Source organism: Epinephelus lanceolatus, chromosome 1 (genome assembly GCF_041903045.1).
Source record: "Epinephelus lanceolatus isolate andai-2023 chromosome 1, ASM4190304v1, whole genome shotgun sequence".
NCBI lineage: Eukaryota > Metazoa > Chordata > Actinopteri > Perciformes > Serranidae > Epinephelus > Epinephelus lanceolatus.
This window is the reverse complement of record NC_135734.1, coordinates 32866901-32882224: the sequence shown is the minus strand read 5'-3', so window position 1 is coordinate 32882224 and position 15324 is coordinate 32866901. Positions and strand designations below refer to the sequence as shown.

The 15324-nt window shown below is 41.2% G+C and overlaps 1 protein-coding gene across 3 annotated transcripts in view; it reads right to left on the bottom strand.

Moving 5' to 3' along the window:
* The window catches only part of itga7 (integrin, alpha 7), a 53332-nt gene that overhangs the window by 16701 nt on the left and 21307 nt on the right, over positions 1-15324 (bottom strand). For 2 of the 3 annotated variants that reach the window (XR_004501677.2, XM_033626937.2), the window contains exons 2-9: positions 13401-13528; positions 11308-11387; positions 10820-11075; positions 8387-8518; positions 2163-2370; positions 679-875; positions 327-415; positions 55-182 (exon numbers count right to left, since the gene is read on the bottom strand). Coding sequence is in view for 2 of the 3 variants with exons in the window: in XM_033626937.2 (XP_033482828.2) it covers positions 55-182; positions 327-415; positions 679-875; positions 2163-2370; positions 8387-8518; positions 10820-11075; positions 11308-11387; positions 13401-13528 (1218 nt within the window). In the remaining variant the exon portion in view is untranslated. Of the gene's footprint in view, positions 1-54; positions 183-326; positions 416-678; positions 876-2162; positions 2371-7545; positions 7654-8386; positions 8519-10819; positions 11076-11307; positions 11388-13400; positions 13529-15324 lie in introns of all 3 variants that reach the window. The other variant, XM_033626938.2, reaches the window with a different exon arrangement.

Sequence of the window (15324 nt, the reverse complement as noted above, 5' to 3'; positions counted from 1 at the left end):
TATGTTTCCTGTCACATGCGTGTTGTTATCAAAATGAGGATCTCATTTTCTCACCTGAAGAGAACCACTGAGTCATTGAGAGAGCCCACCGCAACATCTGGGTACTGGTTATTATCAATATCCAAACCGCCTGAGATGGAGTATCCAAAACGTCTCACATCAAAGTCGCGACCGTCCAGCACCTGATGGGATAAGAAATACTGATCTGTCATCATTCATTTAGACAGTGACTCTTGTTTTTTTTTTTCTTCATTTCCTTTGGTCTATTCATTTTGGTTCTTCCTTCCTTCTCTTCGCTCATCTACTAACAGTTGTATGAAACTCACCTGAGCAGGTTTTGTTTCAATTCCAGCATCTGAGCCTCTGTAGATAAAAACTTTGCCATCTCCATCAAACGGTGCCCCCACAGCAATATCTGAACAGATATGGAAATGACTGAAAACAGTTTTAAGCATATAGACATTCAATAAAACTATTTTTAGTTTACATTTTAACAGTTTAAAAAAGAAACCACCACAGTATGAAAAGGACAACGTGTTGGCTGAAAGTACCACTTCATGAATCTTAGCTGTATCAAAACCATTTGTATCCCCATATATTTCAAATGAAAGCAGCCTCTTTCCAGTATTTATATAATAAGAGAAACTGATGGTGAACTGTGTGAAAAAACCTTCTCACCTCCGTATCCGTCCTGGTCCAGATCTCCTATGTTACTGACTGTCATTCCAAACATGGAGTCGTACGTCCCGTTGAGACGGATCGGCCGAGCTTGATCGTCCCAGTGACCGAAGGGGTTCAGGTACACATACACAGCTCCACCAATCTCTGCCTTACGGTCAAAGAAATTTGGAGCTCCAACAATCAGATCTGTCCAGCTGGGACCAGAAACAGAGGATTAGAAATGAATAATATAATTTTATAAAACACTGAATTGAGTTTTGAGCACCCCAAACTAATTGTCCAGTCTTCTTCAACCACCTCCATCTCATCTATTGTTAGCCAGAGTGGTTTGCTCATGTACTGTACTTGAGGTAGTATTTAATACTTCCACTTCTCTACATGTCTGAGGCAAATATTGTGCTTTTCACTCCTCTACATTTTTTTCACAGCTGTGGTTTCTAGTTATTTTTCAGCTTAAAATTTTACATGTAAAAACATGCATCAACTTGAAAAAATCTGATTCATTAGCATAAATTAAACAACCAAAAATTCTATATGGCAGTTCAATTAGCTCCCCTTAAACCAGCTACAGTAAAGTACTGTAATATTAATGGCATCCATTTTAATTGTCCAGTAATTTAGACATATAACACTAAGTCTTTGAGTATCCAGAAAAGTGCTACATAAATCCAAAAACTTTTACTTTTGACATCTTAAAGTCACAATCTCAAAGATTTCTTTTTTGTTCTCTTTCATTTGTTTGTTCTTGCACCTGGGGCAATAAGCAGCAAATTGCTGGTGTGTTTTTGGATCTCATACCCCAGGTCATAAAGAAAGGTTTACATGCAACACTCCATTCTGTTGCATTTACTCCACCTACGTTCCTGGGAACGTTGCCACAGACACCCAGGTCGTAATATTTCAAATGCAAGGCCTTACATCAGTGGGCCACCGGCTCAATCACCATTGCATTCCCTAGTTTGGCAATAGTGAACCCATCCATCCATCATTTTCATAACCGCTTATCCTCTTGAGGGTTGTAAGGGGGCTGGAGCCTATCCCAGCTGACGTTGGGCAAGAGGCAGGGTACACCCTGGACAGGTCGCCAGACTATCACAGGGCTGACACATAGAGACAGACAACCATTCACTCCCATTCACACCTACGGACAATTTAGAGTCACCAATTAACCTGCATGTCTTTGGACTGTAAGGAAGCTGGAGTACCCAGAGAAAACCCACACTGATACGAGGAGAACATGTAAACTCCACACAGAAGAGCTTCCTCCAGGAAGCCTCTTGTTGTGAGGCGACAGTGCTAACCACTACACCACCGTGCTGCCCCGATAGTGAACCAACAGACATTTATTTAAATTAAAATCTTTGAGATTATTACGTTAAGTACACTTTGCTGAAAACATTTGAGTATTTAAGTAAAACACTGAATACCTCTTCCATCACTGTACACCCCTAACTATTTATTGATGATCAGCATTTCCTCACCCGTCCTTGTTTAGATCCGTCGTAGCTACCGAGTACCCAAATGAAGACGCCAGCTCCTCCCCCCAGAAAATGTGCTGTGGCACCAGCCGGTATACGTTGTCTTTCCTCAACAGCACCACGGCCCCTGTGTGATTGGCCCGAGGTGCACCCGCCACGAAGGTCAGCTCTCCAAGGCTCATTATCCCCATAGCCGAGTCCACAGAAAATCCTGGAAGACGGAAGTCAGGACATAGCGGAAGACGGGGGTTGGAGGAGGAAGAGGTCAGGGGTTAGTATTGACCGTGGAGGCTCAGAGGCTCATCTCTTCTCTGTGTAGCATGTTCTACTCATCTTCTTACTAATGAAATGTGTGCCTTAAGTGACTATTGATTTTATGCCAAACTCATGATGGGTGTAAATGTCCTGTGTGCATGTGTCTGAAGGCCGCTGGAGGCTGGCGAATGGTTGTGTGTCCACTAGTAAGAGCAGAGAAGGGTTGATTGTGATGTTAAGAGAGGGAGATGTATCGGGCCTCGCCTAATGTCCTATGAGATTCATGATGCTGCAGCTCTGTATCAGTTGCCTCAAGTGAAGGCAAGATGTAAACATAGTAGGTGGACGTTAAATCAGATTTATAACCTAAAGCAACCCCTCTTTTGTGTGGAAGTGTATGTCTGCATGTGTGTGTGTGTGTGTGTGTGTACAGGAATGTGTGTTTGCATATAAATCAGGAGGAGCAAAGGAGTGAAGAAGTGGAAGGGGGAGGAGTGTGTGTGTGTGTGTGTGTGTGTGTGTGTGTGTGTGTGTGTGTGTGTGTGAGTGTTTGTTTCATATCAAAATGTACGTTGAAATTTTCTCATCCAACTGTGAAAAATAGCACATCATTTCAAACACTTGAACAGAAGCAACCTCATGCATTTGCTTCTCCGGTTTAAAAACATGCAGAGGGGAGAGTGTGAAATAATCTATCAGGGCACGGAGGGCAGGGTCTGTTAGTCCTGAGTAAACATGCAGGGGGAGACACAACAGAGACAAACAGTGAGCAGCTCCAGGGTGGCAGGTGAGGAATGTCTGCATCACAAGTCCTGTAAAAACGACCGATGGAGACAAAGGTGCTACTTTTTCCACACAGGGTGGCTTTTAACACACAGGCTCGCTACAAGGTCGTCCCTGTAAAACTAAATGGGGAATAAAAGCTAAAGGCTGCAAAGGGTTTATAAGGGGCTGTGCTACGATGATAATGTCTCTGCACAACCCTCATTCAAGTTCTTGCACCAGTTACATATTGCAGTGATACTGTATCTATTTTTACCAGCTGCAAAAATGTCACAGCGGCTGGTATTGTTCTCACCTTGTGAATCTGTGTGTGTGTCATCAGGGCAAAATATGGTCCTGGAAAAACCTATTGTGGTTTTGAGTACTTTGCCAGGTGTTTATAGCCCTTTTCACACCTGCTCTGCAGCCCTGAACTTATCTGGACTTCACCCAGAGGAGCTGTAACACAAATGTCCACTGTTGGACTGGACATTAAACAGATTTTATCCTGCCAGCTCCCTGGTACAAAGTCCTTGTAATGTTTGATTAAGCCCATGTGTGAACAGAGCAGGTAATTTATCTGTAGAATTCACAGCAAGCAAGTGGCCATGTTAATGATGTTTCTATCTGGAAACTGGAAGAATATGAACATCTGAGGGTGGAGAAGAAGGTTCATTTACATGAAGACGCTAATAAAGATGTCTAACTGGAGAAATAAGATTCGGGACATTTTGTCAGTAAGGGCCAGTGCTGAAATTGTCAGACAAATTCACAGATCACTGTGTCATGGTTGTAATGATCCTATCACAAGATGGTCTCTAGGTTGTAAATGGTTATTTCTTCTTCAGTACTGCTTTTTATATTCTCCTTAGTTCTATTTTAATGCCTATTGTGTTGTTTTAGTCTGCTCAAATTCAAAATATTTGACCTGTTAATACATTTTCTGTGTGTGTAGCATTGAGGAGGCTGCAATGTTGTGCATGCCTGTGCTGTATAGTAACAATCAAGGTGAACCTCAAGCCTCACTGTTTGGTTCCACTCGATTTCATATGGCCTGAGAAATTATTTGAAATAAGAGGGTGTCACTTTTTCTAAAAAAACTGTATAACATATAATCTTGAGGTATTTTTTTCAATGTCATATACTTGCTTTACTCTGTTTGTTTGTTCTAGTGGGACAGGTGCATCCTAAACCAGTGTGAAGTTACACATTACCTTCACTTTCCAACTATTTACATGACTGATGTTGTTAACCTGATTATATATTTCACTCCACATTTTATTCTTTATCTTCATCAAGCTTGGATTCCCATACATTTTTATGCTTAAAGTATGGTGGCAATAGTTTGATATAATTGAAATGCATGTTTTTGGAAAGGCATATTGCAACTTTACTATTTTATTTACTCTGTTACTTTTACTTTTTTTCTGTTTTATCCCATCAACTAGATTTGTAAGTTGAATTTTTTTTTCTAAAATAAAGAAAAACTGATGCTTTTTATTGCCATTTTCTTTCATTTTTGACACATAAAGCAAGATAAAGTCAAGACTAAAGATGGTGAGCATAAATGCTGTTTTAACCTGAGCAGTATATGAAAAAAATACATGAACAGGCAGTATGTTTTTTAATGAAAACCTGGACCACAAAGGTTGTTCCATTTGGATCGAGCCCTATAGAAACCTGGCTTAGTCTGCAATAAAGAGATTCTCTCTATTCTCTCTGACTGGATTTGATTTGGCCTTGGTGCAGGGAAAATGGACATATGCTTTTATTCAACAACATGCTACTCCTTAGAATTTAATGTATGTATATAACCAAAAAGAATCCTTTGGTATTTTGGAGTTAGTGATGAATATAATCAGAAATAGCTACAACACTGTCTCTATCATTTTAGTAAGCATGCAAAGGTGTAGCACATCATCTGGTTAGGATCAATGGAAGCATGTGAGTTATAAATGAAGGCTAAAAGGTCATGTGGGAATTAGTGTTGTCAAGGAGACGGCTCAATGTGGAGAGCGGGAGGGTAGGCAGGCTTGGAGGTATGTGAATAAAGAGATTTATGGCAGATCCACACACTTGGTGAGAAGCAATAACTGGAACAATAACAGTAAACAGGTCGTGTTGAGCAGGCAATGAGCCGTTACACATGGACACTGGATACCAAGAAATTCATAACAAATCAAATACAAACTTCAGTCCACCACTGAAATATCTCAACAACTGTTTGATGGACCGCCATGAAATGTTTTACAGATATTCATTGTCCCCAGAGGATATATCCTACTGACACTGCAATCTGCTGACTTTTCCAGCATGTCAAAATCTTCAATGATCCAGATGTACTGGGACACAACTCTGTGCAGACATTCATGGTTCCCAGACGATTCAAATAAAATGTGTCAACAAATTGAGCATAGTGTTAGGTCAGGCACGACACAATGCCAAGCTCAGCTCAGATCAGCTGATCTCAAACAGCCCAGTCAACTGATGGAGCAACTGATTGATGGAAGGGAGTCAGCTGATAGATCACATGATTCCTTTCTATGCAACCAACTGGCAAATCTCATTCAGGGCGCCCTATTTAAACTGCTCTGGCCTGCCTACTGTTGCTGCTTCCTCTCCTTTGCAACCTGCTCCACCCGAGATCCTCCTTTTGTGTCTGACTTATCAATGTAATTTCTGTTTGTCATTGATGCTACCTCTGTTCTGTTCTCTGGGGGGTCTCTGCTGCTGCTCTCCCTACTCTAAGCTTTCCCTGTAGGCGCATGAAAGGGCAGGACAGTTTGCTCTATCTGCCTCAGGCTGTCCTTGTATGCACATGAAAGGGCAGAGGGGTGAGCTCCCTCTATCTCAGGCTGGCATAGGCCTGAGGAGGGGCAGAGGGGTCCCAGAACAGAGCCATACCGCCAAATATAATACTACAATGGAAATAAAGTGTCTTTGACTGATATGGTCCTGACTGAACCATTATTGATTTCCATAAAATTTGGTGAACACATTCTTGATCCCCACAGGATAAACGGTAATACCATTGGTAATCCCTAAACTTTTCATCTAGCCCCATTACCAGGTCACAATTTTAAAGGTACAGTTCACCCATAAATCAAAGGACATATTTTTTTCTCTTGCCCCTAATGCAATTTATCAATCTAAATTGTCTTGGTGTGAGTTGCAGAGTGTTGGAGATTTCAGCTGTAGAGATGTCTACCTTCTGCCCAATATAATAGAACTATGGGAGATGACATTCAGCAAATGGCTGCAGGCTGGAAATAAACCCATGGCCGCTGTGGCAAGGACAATGCCTTTGTATATAGTACATCGCCCCGACCACTGAGCTACTGGGCGCCCCATGGATGAGAGTCCTATGCCCTTGGCAGCACAATAGGTAAACATTAATGGCATCCTCCTTGGCTGAGCTGTAATGTTATCTAGCTCAATTGGCACTAGATGAGCTAGCAGTAGATGCACATGTCCTTCTGCATGGTAATACACTTGGCAAGTGTAGTTCAGTAGAAAGAAAATAGTTCCTACACGAAACTGCTCACAACGTCTGTGGATTATCTTGAGTAACCAAGTCATGATTTCTCTCCAACACTCGACAACTCTAGCAGCACTACAGGTAAGTGGAAAAATATGTATTAGATTTGGAGTTGAACTGTCCCCTTAACATCCAATACTTTGGATAACGACCAAACCTGGATAAGAAATGACATTCCCATCAGCCTCACCTTTACATTGAGTTTAGAGCTAATTAACTGTTAGCATGCAAACACGCTATACTAAGATGGTGAACAGGGTAAACTTTATACCTGCTAAACATCAGCATGTTAGCATTGTGAGCATGTCTGCATGCTGATGTTAGCATTTAGCTCGAAGCACCACTGTGCCTACGAGCTGCTAACGTGGCAGTAGATTCTTTGTTGGTTTGTTAGTTAAACCATATTAAAACTACGAGAAAAACCACCACCCGGAAAGCTTCATACCGACACACACATGCAGACTGACTCAACACACTACAGACAACAGATATCTACAGACAGAACAGACAAACACCCCGCTGCTACTCAAAGAGACAACCATCTCACTGTCACTGTCAAATCAGCAACTAAGTGAATACAAAGTTAAAAATAATCAGAACAAAAAATCTTATCAAACTGAATTATAGTTTAACAGAAAATTTTGAGTTTTGGATGGCTGTCTCTTTATAACAGTACAGGTGATATGGTCCCACATAGTAGATAACATTACACACTAAAATCTATCTGGAATTAGCAGAAAGGATTAAGACGAAGACAGACGAAGAGGGTATAGGACTACTTCCACTACAAGCCCAGTCCGATCCAAACAAAAACACCTCACGCCTACAAACCTAAGTAGCTATTATGAGCTACATCCTCAAACGCTGTGGGCCGGCTGGAGGGCTCCAGAGTTTTGTACAGCAGTGCATCTTCAATGGGGCTAGCCATGAACAAGAGCCCTATGGCCCAAGACAGGAAAAAGAAAGACAGAAAGAGGAAGAGGGACAGAGGGACAAGTGTAGGAGGGGAGTGATGGGGTGGTGAAATGGTGAGGGAAGGGGGAGGAACAGTGAAAAGAGAGGAAAAAGAAGGGGAGAGGGAGGTGCAGGTGAGACAGGCTGTGATTGATTGGTGTTTTGTCTTGGTGGCGCTGCAGCAGTCCTGCAAAACCACTGGGTACCTGGTGGAGAGACGACGTTTCAGGCTCAGACTGCACCCTGACTGCATCCTGTACCACCCTCTTTGAGTTTTGACATGTTTTGCTGTACTTTGTTTTTAGAGGAGGGTGGTGGATGGAATGAGGATAACGTCATGGTTGTTGGGTTGATTTTTTTTGTGCTAAATATTTCACTTGTTCGTCCAAGTAGGGGAGAAGCACTGGCATCATAAGAATTCATGTCAGGCCACAGTTAGCTCTGGACATTTTTCACATGTCCACCCACATTCACATGGTAAAGTGTTAAAAAAGAATGAGGTGGAGTCACATTCAGAGCCCTGTGAGTGAGTCACACATAGATAGGCTCATCCAGGAATAATCCACAAGGGTATGACCAGTTTGAGGCAGTTTGGCAGCTGCTACTGTAACCAGCTCCTGTGGTTTTGGCAGTCTGAGCCCTGGTGTCGCCCTCCTCCACTGGCCCTCTCTTTCTCCCCTGTGCACAGGCAGCAGTGAGCAGGGAGGGCAGATCCTACCCAGGTAACTGTGGGAGGGCACAGGGATGAGCTGGGCATTAAGTTGTTTCTGATCTGCCACCTCGTAGGGCCCGTCGTCATAGAAACCGAGGTCGAGCAGAGTCTGGTTTAGGAGCTGGACACGCATCTCACCTGGAATGGAAACAGGTGAGGGCACAGCAAAGCAACAAGCACACACAGCAGACATCAGAATACACTCATTTACACTCATTTACATACATGCACACCTTAGGGTTCAATGCTAGTATCGGGTAGGGACATGTCCCTTCCAATGCCCAGCGACAACTGAATTGTCCCTAGTAGTAACACTGTTGTCGGGCAGTGTCTAGTCAATGTATTTGGTACAAGACAGTGTGTTCTACTACAAGTCCTGCCTCCATAAACCCGTCTTGCCGACAGGATCAGTCTCGATGTTTCTTGCTAACATTTGGGAAGCTGTAGCTACATCTGGCTCTGTCAACTAGATGTGCATCCTGTGTATAGTGTGTCGCTGCATGTGCTTCCCACTGAAAAGCTGAGAGAAACGGCTGTGAGCTGCACTTTATCAGAGGCAGTGAAGTTGACATTTATGTGTTTATTGTGTGTTTTCAGTTAGTTTCCATTTTCCATGTCTACTCTGATGAAGAGCAGAACAAAGCCATTAAACGTCTGCCTCAACCAGAGAGTCCCAAGAAGGGTTCTGCATCTGTCGGACAGTCTGAATAACAATGCACAGCAGACTAGGCACCAAGGAAATATGTCATCTTTATTCTCATTAAATTTGAGCTCATTCTTGTAATGTTATTACGTCTTATAATTCCTTTACATAGATAAAGACATTTCCACCTTTAACTGGTGCATAAAAACATCACCAGAATGCAGGAAATGTGTTTAATCCATCAATATTTATCCCCACCAGTGCTGATATCAATCCTATACCCTTGGAACTACATTTACAGTAATCACATTTTTTCACTTTTTTTTGTTTTTGTTTATATAATACATACAAACATAAATTGACTATTGTCTCCATAATAAAGGTTTATATTTTTTGGACAGGATGCAGTGATGTAACTGCTACCTATGAAAATCTGCAAGCATCCATCCAGCAAAAATGACAGATCTGCACAGCCACAGATAACATTCAACGTTTTCAGTCAGACATTACTTGATCTAATGTTACAGGCAGAATGGTGACCTGACGTAAGAGTAAGGTAAAGAAATTAATGTGCAGTAAGGTATCTACCAATAAAGCTGTGCATCACAGCTAATCTCTGTAGTCTGTGCATCGCATAAAGGTTGACAAACCCAAACTTCTACCAGATTTTCACTTGGGCGACCTTATTTTACATCATGTTTTGTTTTTTTTGCAAGTACTCGAGTACTTTATAATGGTATAATGCATGTACTCAAATATGGAAATACTTCAAAATGCCCATCCACACATGGCACATCCTAAATTTATACAACTTACTAATTCTATACAGTATGTGCTAAGTCATTTTAGCAGCACAATTAAATCAATATACATTACAATTTTATACTAACAGGAAATGATACAATACACATGACGCATTGGACTTTGTGAAGACAAAATTAAACTTAACAAATAGCAAAGTGTTTTTCCGAAGATATTATCAATTTTCTGTTGTTTTTCATAGCTTTTTTCTGGAGGTGTCTCACCACCATTCACAATTGACCTACTTTTTTTTGCCGATAAGTAGCTCCTCCGTTTCTTTTTTTGCATTGTGTGAGTGAGTAGTGTTCATCAACAGCACACTCAAAAATTGACTCTATATATTACTCATACTCTCCAAAGAACTGCTTAGATTTTGTCTATAATATAAATCTGGGAAAGACCAACACTCACACACATCAGACACTTTCTATCAATTGAAATACATGTTCGTGGTGTACACAGTGGAAACAGTCTTACATCAGGCTTTGTGGAATAACATTCAGTAATATCAGAAATATCACTCACATCTAGCGTCATATTTTAATGTTTTAGAACATGAATTGTATAAATTAAGATAAGCATTGATCTTATATGGCAGACAAAAGAAATCAATGCAGTGATTGATTACTGCACCAGATAAATCTCAATGCTTTCTGTGATTAAGTGCATGCTGCTGTGCTGCATAATGTCTGCGTCCAATCACGAGATTGGTTTATAAATCAGTTTATTTTTTGAATCTCCAACAGTCCTGTTAATTGTCCTGTTTTAATGAGATAGTTTACTGTAAATGGGTTGGCTCTCGTCTGTAGCTCACATTAGTTAGTACAACAATAAGACTTGCTTTTACCAAGATCCCTATTGCTGCCACCTACTGCCCTAAAAATAATGAATGCAGCTTTAAAAACTGCAACACCACAGTGGTACAAAAATCTTTCATCCGTGTAACTGCCTTGTTTTCGTGACCCAGCTTTCTGCAGGTCAGTCAGACACCTTACCTTTCCAGTTGTAAGTTCCTGGAGCCCCAAACAGAATGAAGTTGTTGTCTGGAGTGAAACTGACAGACAGTCCCTGCTGACAGAAGCCAAACTGCTCGTGTCCCTGCGGCCGGCCTTCACAGAACTTCCACTCCCCTCCATCCAGGTCGTCTCGCTCTGTCAGGTCCTCACTGAGGACATAGCAGCGTCCAATAGGGTCACGAGTCTCTGAGGGTTGACTCACGCGTTGCCTGAGCTCGTACAGGTGAGCACAGGTCTGGTGAGGGACAGGAAACGGCATCAGAGTATTAATTCATAGGATTTACCATGCTTATTAAGATTAGAAATGAAAACTGGTCTTCATTCTTATACATATAGATGTAAAAGTTGGGGCAAAATGTGCCTTATATGTTGACAAATCATTGGGTCAGAGGCAGAACAACATTAAACACAAGACAGACCTAAAGCTTCCTACGCCAATGCATTTACAGGATGTGGTCTGTACTTACCACCACCTTCCCTCCAATCCCCTGACTCTTGACAGTGACTCCCAGCCACTGGTTGTCTTTGCTCTCTCTGTCCAGACTCACTGAAGGAAAACACAGGAGGAAATGGCAAACATAACAGTTTCCATATTGTAAACCAATTATGATCTGAGCCACAGCAAGCAAACAGCACTTTGTTATTCAGTGGAGTTCTTCAAGCTCAAATTAGAGCCAACTTCTCTCTAATGCAGTGCAAATTACTAAATAAGTCAAATTGAGAGTAAGTGGATTTTTATGGCAACATTAGTGAGAGGTTTTGAATAAAATGGTATGACAGCATTCATAATCACGTCATCTTAAAGTAACCAAATGAATCTAGAGAGGCTTATTCTGATAACTACAGTCAGAGATGGAAGATGTTGAGGATAATCTCTGTGGGAATTAAAGAAAAGAAAATGCAAGAAGTTTCCATTTTCTTTCAATCTGCCAATTATTTTCTCAATCAACTCACTCATTTTTTGGGAAATAAAAGTCAGAAATTAATACAAAATGCCCATCACCATTTTTTTGTAGCCTAAATTGACATGTTTATCTGATCAACAGTTAAAAAACAAAATACTCAGTATTTCAAGTCAAGTCAAGTCAAAATTTATTTATATAGCACATTTAAAAACAACCTCGGTTGACCAAAGTGCTGTACAGTTCATCCAAAGAGTGAATAAATAGCAAAAACCACAAAAATTATCAATAAGATCAACAATAGGTTTAGACAATAAAACATCAACACTAGAGTACAGGTTAAATACAAATAAAAGCTGTAAAAGACATGTCTGTCTCAACTAGAGGTGAAAGCAAGCGAAAAGAGGTAGGTTTTTAAAAGAGATTTAAAGTGTTCCAAAGTTCGGACTGCCCTTATATGAAATGGTAAAGTATTCCATAAATTTGGCGCCACAACGGAAAAGGCTCTGTCACCCTTGTTTTTAAGTTTAGTTCTGGGACAGGCCAGCAGCAACTGGTTGCTTGATCTCAGTGCTCTGGCTGTCGTGTGAAGCTGAACAAGCTCAGATAGATAGGATGGAGCTAAGCCATTCAGGCTTTTAAAAACAAATAATAAGATTTTAAACTGAACCCTAAACTGGACAGGGAGCCAGTGCAAAGAGGCCAGTATTGGGGTGATATGATCACATCTTTTCTTTCCTGTCAGCAGTCTGGCTGCTGCATTCTGGACAGCCTGCAGGCGTTTCAGTGACTGCTGGTTCAATCCAGCATAAAGAGAATTACAATAATCCAGACGACAGGTAATGAAAGCGTGAATTGCCCTCTCAAAATCAAGTGGAGGGAAGTAGGGCTTTGCCTTACTAAGTAGCCTTAATTGAAAGAAGCTTGATTTGACTACTGAACTAATCTGTTTTTTAAATTTAAAGGCACAGTCAAAAATTACTCCTAGGTTCCTTGCAGCAGGGTGACAGTAGGAAGCCAATGGGCCAATGGCACTGTCATAGCCATCTAAAAGGTCAGACTGGCCAAATAAAATAATTTCAGTTTTGGATTTGTTTAGGTTCAAGAAATTTGAAGCCATCCATGTGTGAACATCATTGAGACAGTTCAGCAGAGCTTGAATGGAGGTAGAGCTGTTTGTTTGAAGAGAAAGGTAGATCTGTAAGTCATCTGCAAAGCAATGAAATGTTATATTGTACTTTCTAAATATAGCGCCCAGGGGCAGCATATAAATGGAGAAGAGAATGGGCCCCAAGATGGAACCTTGAGGCACCCCACAATTGAGTGAGGATGCAGCAGATCTATACTGGCCCATGTGAACAGAGAAACTCCTTTCTGATAAATAGGATTCAAACCATTTGAGCGCTGTACCTTTAATACCTACACATAGGTCAAGACGTGATAAAAGAATCTTATGATCTACTGTGTCGAATGCTGCTATTTAAAGCATTCAGTCAACTAGTAACATTTTGAGATGCTGAAACTGATCAATTTTTTGGTATTTACCTTAAAAAATAATGTAAACAGTCGATTATCACAGTTGTGGCTGATTAAATTAGCAGCAAATTGTCGCTGCTAATCAATTAACTGACTCATCATTTCAGCTCTGCTTTCCTCACCTTCTCCATCAATATCCACCCTCTCACAGTCGTACTCCTCTGGCGTGATTGGACACCTGAACAAGGCTCCTGGCCGGCTCCCCCGCAACAGGCCCTGCCCCGCTGCCTGCGGTGCCCCCACGAGGATCCTGAAGAAACATCAGGAGGAACATTTACTTAGCAAAGACTGATTTCTGATATCACAGAGGTGTGTGTCACAGGCTCATGACAGACACTAAGCACGTCATGTGAGTCTTAGTTTTACTAATTACATTGTAGCTAAGTATGTGTGTAAGTACATTAATACCCACACTCTATACTCACCCCATGGGACACTGAATTTGTGAAGAAAACTTTGTTTTTCTCACATGTGAACGATGAATCCAAAAACATAGAAAACTCTTGATAAATTGGAGTAAAGGTGGGAACATGTTTAACAACTGCAAAACTATATCAGAGCATCCGTTTACAAACTCTCACACAGCTTGTGCAGTATAATCCAAGTCTCATATATCCAGTTATTTGCTCATATATCCAGTTATATGCTGTATTTATGTGTATTTGAACTCTGCTTGTGCATTCCACTGAGTTGCTGAGGTGCACTTCTCATCCATGTGTGAAACTGGTCACGTGAACTGTTTGAAATTCCAAGTTTGTACTGAAAATGCACCTGTGTGGGAAGTACTGAGCATCAACTGGATAAATCAGATGTAGATTATACTGCAGGAGTTAAATGAAAATTCAGAAATGGATGTTGAAGCGGATGAAAGGGATTGTTAAACCCGGCCCCCTTTTACTCCAGTTCATCAAGAATGTTTGCCTTTTTTGGATTCTTCCTTCAGCGTAGTTACACGAGGTGAGTAACTGGTATACAAATGGTCATTTTGTGGTTGACGTATGCCTTTACAGGCTTTTACTAACACTATTATTTCACATGACAGGTGGCAAATTTCACACTTTAGCCTCAGCTGACTCAAGCCACCATTACTGTGAAGCAGAAAACACCTGCAGCCCAAACTATTCAAATCCAGCTGAGACCACCCGCAGTTAAACATGTTATCTTGACTGTAAGTTGATTGAAAACAGCTCTGTGGCGCCTGCGTGTACTGTATCTCGTTTGCATACCTTATCTTATCACGGATCATCTTTTATTATCAAGGCAAGGAAAAGTTTTATTCTCAGTGAGGTGGTTGCTGATATTTTGGGGCCAGTGTCACTGCCCCTCTGCCTTATTAGGAGTGGCTGATTCAAGCTAGGATGCTATTTAAAAACCGAGCGTTGAGCCACATTCCACCCAACACTGTCAGCCATGGCATATGCATGGGAGCGAGACGTGGGGAAACACAGGCAGAGGAGAGAGAATAAAGAGCAGATTGTAAGGTGGGGAAAAAAGTGAGAGGGATCAACCTTAAACTGGGTGCCACAACAATAGCAGTCACAATGTGCCTTCTGCTTATACAGACTATAATTATAACAATGATGTATGAGGAAAAACAAGCTGCAACCTCTGTAAAAAGTTCCCACCAGCCCCCCCGCCCTCATATCTACCTTGCTATGTACACACTTAAATTAGAGTTATCTCTGTGGCTGGGAAGTATTTTGCCTATAAATACAGTGAAGCAAGCTGATAGCACTGCATGGGCTACACATAGACAAACAGAGAAACAGACACAGACACTCATCAGCTAGCCAGAACAGCAGCAACACACCCAATCCAATCACACTATGGATACATTACATTTACAGATTAGCCTATACATTGTATATCTATGTTTAAACAATGCTGTGGTTCATGTGTGGTTAGGTTTAGGCACTAATAACACTTGGTTATGGTGAGGGAAAAAAAAATCTTGTTTTGGCTTAAAATACGCGGTCAGGTGAGCACAATCCTTGCAGGAAAAGCGATGTTTTGGTAAAAAAAAAAAAAACATTAGCTTTTTGGGTC